The 6,501-nt window shown below is 38.8% G+C and overlaps 1 protein-coding gene across 1 annotated transcript; it reads left to right on the forward strand.

The window, feature by feature from the left end:
* Window positions 1-1,966: 1,966 nt before the first annotated feature.
* Window positions 1,967-6,501, forward strand: LOC115918545 (RNA-binding motif protein, X-linked 2-like; the record flags this gene model as incomplete). Its single annotated transcript, XM_030982450.1, is given in 5 exon segments — window positions 1,967-2,134; window positions 3,549-3,585; window positions 3,587-3,679; window positions 4,301-4,460; window positions 4,916-6,501. Coding segments are annotated over 5 exon segments (1,039 nt in total), but the record flags the coding sequence as incomplete, so codon positions are not given.

The raw sequence follows: 6,501 nt of genomic DNA on the forward strand, positions 1-6,501 counted from the left end.
CCCCCCCCCCCCCCCCCCCCCCCCCCCCCCCCCCCCCCCCCCAGCTTATTCAGTGGCTGGCTGAGTCGTTGCGATTTTTTTTTGGGACAAAAAAAAAAGTGGGCCCCCCCCCCCCCCCCCCCTAAGGAAGAAATCCTGGATCCGCCCCTGGGTGCACATATCCCCCCCCCCACCTTGAAAACAACAGCGTGAGGTGATTTTACGCGCACTTTCCACGTTGCCTTAGTGCCCCTTAGGATAGATTTGTGCCCCTTTCAGTGGATTTGTGCCCTCTCAAAAAAGTGGCCTTGACCCAAATTTGATGTAATTCGAGGCCTGTGTGGGATATGTGTTATGCTATTATGCGATGTATTTTAATGGGATTTTACCATGCATCCAACCAATCGGCCGAAAACTGGAGCTGGTCGATTACCCCTCCTTACTCTAGGTCTACAGTGTAGTTAGAAACTCACGAGAATTCACTAAAAAATCAGTATTTTTGGACAATTGATGGCACCTTCATAGCAGTAAAATGCAATCAATTTAGCTCACCAATGTTTTGAAAGATGCTTTGAAAATTTGAATTTGAATTCAATTGTCAATCTTGGCAACGAGCCGCTTCGCCTTCGGTGCATTTCTTTTCGAAGTGCGCTGAATCAGAGTCGGGCTAACTCGCCCAGCCTCAAAGACTGGGGCGAGATGTCCCGACGATAGCACTAGCAGTAGTCTGCTAATTTACGGCCAGGCCGAAAGAATGTGTACAAACATCAGCTATCTCGTCTAATGTAGTACATTCGACTTCTCAATAACAAAATTTATACCAGGAATCAAAAATAGACCTTCTACATTATGAAAATGATATTTTGCAGTGATTTACTGACAAAAAACTGCTCGTATTTCAGTGGTCAGAGTCGATACAACGCACATGTAATGTATGTGCGGCAATGTGAATTGCGAGCTGTGAGTAAATTGTCCGAAATGCCATTTTTTTGTCATTTTACCTAAAGAGAAGTTATAGATTGTCTTCAATAGTATCCTTTAATACAATTCCATTACTATTGTGGTTGGAAATGGCATTATTAAGTCACAATGAGCACAAACATATATCGATCGGTGAAGCATGTCGGGACATCTCGCCCCAGTCTTTGAGGCTGGGGCGAGATGTCCCGTGGGGCGAGATAGCCCGGATTCTTCAATATAGTGTAAACTCAAATTTGGTCGTAAAAATGCTTGATCCATACTGTACCAAGTAGAACTTTCCGCATTGAGCACTTTATTTTTAAAGCCGTTATACTTTTTCTACCAAAATTGTTTGGCAAATGACATCTACTTGTAATCTTGAACATTCAGTGTAAGTTTTGTTTGATTCTGTGAGAATTTCTTTTTTTTTTACCAGAACTCACCTTTTCTTTAAATATGACGAAAATGAGAATTTTTCAAACTAAAAAAAAAAATTACGTAAGACTTAACTTAAGTGAAATACTTAACCTTTTAAGGATGCTGAAAAAAGAGTAACAAATGTAAGGTTTGACTAAAATATGATTTTGCTAGCTTTCTGTTTGATCTGATACGAAAATCATATTTTAGTCAAACAAATATCTTATAACATTGAGCGAATGGCAGCCAGCGATTGTCAATCAGAAGGCCCCTTGTAGGCGCCAATTTAGGAAAATGATGCTGAGGACCGGATCAACGAATGTGCATGTGCCCATTCCGCGCATTTAGGAACCAAGTTTTTAGGTCGTCAATTTTGTATTAAACAGTCATCTAGTAAGCTGTAACACTAACATAGTAACAAGACGATTCGCAAATGCTAGCAAAACGGGACCAGATGGAACAAAATCAGTAGCAGTTCTGCAATGCTATATAATCACTGAATGAGATTGGACTACTTATTTCATGAGAAGGCTATCACTATTCAATCTTGATTATTAAATATCATTATCATCATCCTCATCAATTAAGTTGAAAACTGATTTCATTGCAGTCCTCTCACCAATGTGAAGAATATCAACAAGCTGAATGAGCTAGAAGCCCAGTATGGTGTATCCAGTACTGCTTCGTGGCATCAGCAGTACAAGGACAGTGCGTATATCTTTATTGGAGGAATGCCCTTCGAGTTGACGGAGGGAGATGTCCTGTGTGTATTTTCACAGTGAGTATTGTATCAGTGGTGTATCCATACACTGATTAAGTGAGGGGGGAGGGGGGGGGGGGGTACCCTTCCAGAGGGAGGTAAAATACACTGGAGTCCTGGACAATCATAGAACTATCTGTATGAGGGGAGGAGCTATCCCTTTCAGATTGGGGGGGGGGGGGGGGACGGAGGAGGAGAGCCTGGAGAGGGTAGACTATACCTGGAGTCCTGGACCAAACAAAAAACCATCCATGTATGAAGCTGTGTAAGTTTTTGTGGGCCGCTGACCTCTTAGTTCAAGAGGTGAAGAAAGTCATCAGATTAATCAGCAGGAAAATTCTTGGAAATTCTTTGCTTTTGACATTGTAGGATGATATATAAAGTATCTGTATTCTGTACAATTCTTTCAATTGGATCTATATCACGTTGACCGAGTAAAATTTCAGGCCATTTTACCACATCGTGTGTGAATGAGGCCTTCTTAGTTTGTAGGGATGAAATTATACCTGAACAAAATACCCAATCTGGAGGGTGTTTCACAAAGATCCCAAGTCAAACTTAACTCTAAGTTGGACTTGAATATTATGGAGAGACATTTGTAGCCTCAAAATAAAATATATTCAAAAGTAAAAATTCAAATATTTAGACTTTTCAGAAATTCCACATCAACAACATAAAATCTCCTTGATAATAGACAAAATGAATGATTTGAATCAACATTTTATGCCTTTTAAAATAACTTTTACAAAATATTTTCAATGATGCTAACGGTTTTCCATAATTGTTAGTCCAACTGAGAGATAAGTTCAATTTAGGATCTTTGTGAAACTCTCCCCTGATCACAACCCAACCAAAGCCCGGACCATACCAGTATCTTTGATGAAAGAAAGCATGGAGGAACACTTGTAGCTGGGGCAAACATTGGGTCACCAAAGGTTGAAGAGTCTGTTATCATACCCACAGTTTTATGATTTAAAGATAAAGTTGACTTCTGTTCATGCGATTGCATTGTGAAAGGAACGGTGTGGAATCGATCAGAAAAGGTCGATCATCTAGCGTACGAGTATTTGTGTGTATTGCAAGGTTCTGGAATCATCAAATTGATAAGAAATTTGGCCAAGTCTTGGGAAATTTACACGCACTGCACAGAAGGATGTATATGGGACTACACGAACACGTGGCGTAAAAAATCCGTCCTGATTTTTATGATGTTACATGCCATATTTAGAATTATGAAGGCATTTGAAGAGCCATGCTTTTCAGGGAACATGTTTCATCTGATGTTCTTCCACCCTGCATACCAATAACAATGATAACGCTCACAAATTATTTGTCACCTTTTCCCAGAACTCAATCTTCTCTTTAATGTCTGTCAAAATTCATACTCAAAAGTCAAAACTTAGAATAATAGAATTGTTTCTCCATGTTGTAGGTATGGAGAGATTGTGAACATCAACCTGGTGCGGGATAAAAAAAACAGGGAAGTCCAAGGGATATTGCTTCATTGCCTATGAGGATCAACGGAGCACCATTCTAGCAGTGGATAATTTCAATGGTATTAAGGTACGTATTAATTGCCAGAAGAGCGTAAGCGCAGTTTCATGTGTCGTATCAGAATGAGGGTCTAAAGTGTCTATTATGCAAGGTATAGTAGCACTTCTATAATTGGCGTTGATGTGGTCCTGTTAAAGATAATTACAGAGCTCCTAGCTATTATCCATTGTTAATGTTTACAAGAGGGTTCATGAAAGGGACTTTAGTTGACACATTGGTATCGTTCAAAAAAATTGTGCTTGATTAAGCTAGTGGTTCCGTTTCATAGAAGTTTCATGCTGTAAAATATTTGGGTAAAAAATCGCAATACACTGCATTTGTGCAGTTCGCAAAAGTTTTTCTTGTCTTTAAAAGCTTGTCCTTTATTATTCGCGAAAGTTTTGTGTCAAAAAAGCTTTGGATTTAACAATATTGTTTCTTTCTACTGTAGCCAAAACAAAGGGCATTAAATTCAATTTCGCGAGTGGTTCTCTTTCATAAAAGTTTCATGCTGTAAAATGATTGAATCTGAAATTAAAAAATGGCACAACACTGAATTTTTGCAGTTCATAAAGATTTTATTGCCTTGAAAATGCCTGTCCCGTACTAATCTTGAAAGTTTTTGATAATATAATTATCTTTCTGATGCAGCTGAAGGGAAGGACATTGAGGGTAGATCATGTGTCAGAGTATCGCAAGCCCAAGGATGACGAGGAGTTGGATGATGCAACTAAGAAGCTGAGAGAAGAGGGATGCGCTCCAAAGACACCTCCAACATCTGATGAAGAGGAATTAGTTCTACCAATGAAAGGTATGGTAGTGAATAAGTTCTGTTTTGGCTTAATGTGGAAAGCAAGGCCAAGGTACGTCCCATATGTTTTGAAGTATAATCTAATTATATTATGGAATTGTGAACTTAAATTGACATAAAAATATGTGTTGTCTGAATCTAGCTCTAGTAGGGCTTTCTACGTTGTCTGTAATTCTATGCGTACATCTCAAATAAAGGTTGCTCTTTGATTGTATTAATAATAGTTTTTCTTTCCTAAATGTGTTTAATTTTTCTTCAAACTTTCAGGGATTTCTTTTTAACGCTCACTGTAAGCCAGATTGATAAGCAATTTAATAATTCATTTACTTTCTTGACCAAGTCAAAATGTTTAACATTACTTCAATACTCTGAAATATCTTTTTCACATTTGGATGTATTGTTCAAATGTTTAATTGTTTGACACTGTTTTCATATTCAATTTCATTTTATTTTAGGAAATGAGAGACCAGCAAAGAAGAAGAAATCAAAGAAAGAAAAGAAGGAGAAAAAAAAGAAGAGGGCACCCGATAGCGACGACAGCGAGTCAACCTCTGATGTGAAAATCAAGAAGGAAAAAGATGAGGACTATAGAAAAAAGAAAGAAAAGACAAAGCGGGGAGATGATAGGAGGATAGTGGATGGTTCTGAACATAAAGGAAGAGGGGAGAGCATGAGGAGATACGACGATAACGAAGCTAGGAGTTCATACCATTCTACAAGATACGAGGATGATGAAACCAAAGTTAAGAGAAGAGAAGGCGAACAGAAGGATCGGAATGGTCGTTTGGATAGGGAACGAGAGGAAAAACCAAGGATGGATAAAAGAGAAAGGGAAAGAGAAAGGAGGGATTTGGATGGAGAGAGGGAAAGTGAAAGAAGGAGAGATAGAGAGGAACGGAGGAATGATAGAAGCGGAGAGAGAGAAGACAAAAGAGATAGGAGGGATAGAGATAGAGAAAGGCAACGAGACAGCAGAGATAGGGATGGGGAAAGAGAAAGAGATAGGAGGGATAGAGACAGGGACAGGTACAGATGATTATGATAAATGTGAAATGAAACAGACTTTCTTGCTGGACCTCTGTGGTATAGTGGTTCCTTTGGTTGGTCCTCATTTGAGAGATTGAGGGTTCAAATATCTGCCCAATGTGATTGTCCTTATATACTACATTTTACAGTTTCTTTTGACCCAGGAATGTAATAGATACCTGTCAGGATTAATCTTGAAATGCAATTGGTATAGTGGTTCATTCACTTGACTCTCAATCTAAGGTTGAGGGTTCGAATCCCAGCCTAGCACCAACGTCCTAAGGCAAGACATTAATCCATATCTGCCACTCTCCACCCAGGTGTTAAATGGGTACCTGGTAGGATACGAAAGTTGTTGTAGTTAACTCTGCATTGTGAGCATCTGTAAGCTGGTGCCTGGCTCTTATGCTCCCCAGGGAGTGGAGAATGTGTATACATTGTGTGTGGATAAGCCTAAATTCGATGGCGAGGCTAATGATATGTACTTCTATATGTAAAGCCCTTTGATAGAGACTATATTGATGCTATATGAACCTAGAATATTTTTATTATTTTCAGGTCGTTTGTTGACATGATACATGTGCTTAACCAAAAATAGAGTCATTATTCTTGTCAACATTTTATTTTATTGAGCAAGACTGATCCGATAGGAGGGTTGAAGATGAATTTCGAGTGGAGATGTCTGAATTTGTAATGCTGTGAAAGAGAAAGGAAAATCAGCGAGAAGACACAGAAGAAGAAAAGGCAAAGATGACCAACCGTAACGAAGATGGAAAGATTTTGATTTGGAAAAAGAAGCCAAGTAGAGGTTTTAAACGTTCCATATAGTGTAAATCTATATAAAATTGCATGGCCATGATGAGCAAGATGTCAGAGGATATTGCACAAGCTAATGAGCATTTTCTCAAGATTGCTCAACGAGTGAAATATTTTAGAGAGGAGAGTGCGATATATTTTCCCAAGTCACACAAAAGTAAAGCCATTCAGTTTTCATCAAAATTAAAATTAGGTGAAA

The sequence above is a fragment of the Strongylocentrotus purpuratus genome, unplaced genomic scaffold, assembly GCF_000002235.5.
Source record: "Strongylocentrotus purpuratus isolate Spur 01 unplaced genomic scaffold, Spur_5.0 spur5_scaffold_12, whole genome shotgun sequence".
Taxonomy (NCBI): domain Eukaryota; kingdom Metazoa; phylum Echinodermata; class Echinoidea; order Camarodonta; family Strongylocentrotidae; genus Strongylocentrotus; species Strongylocentrotus purpuratus.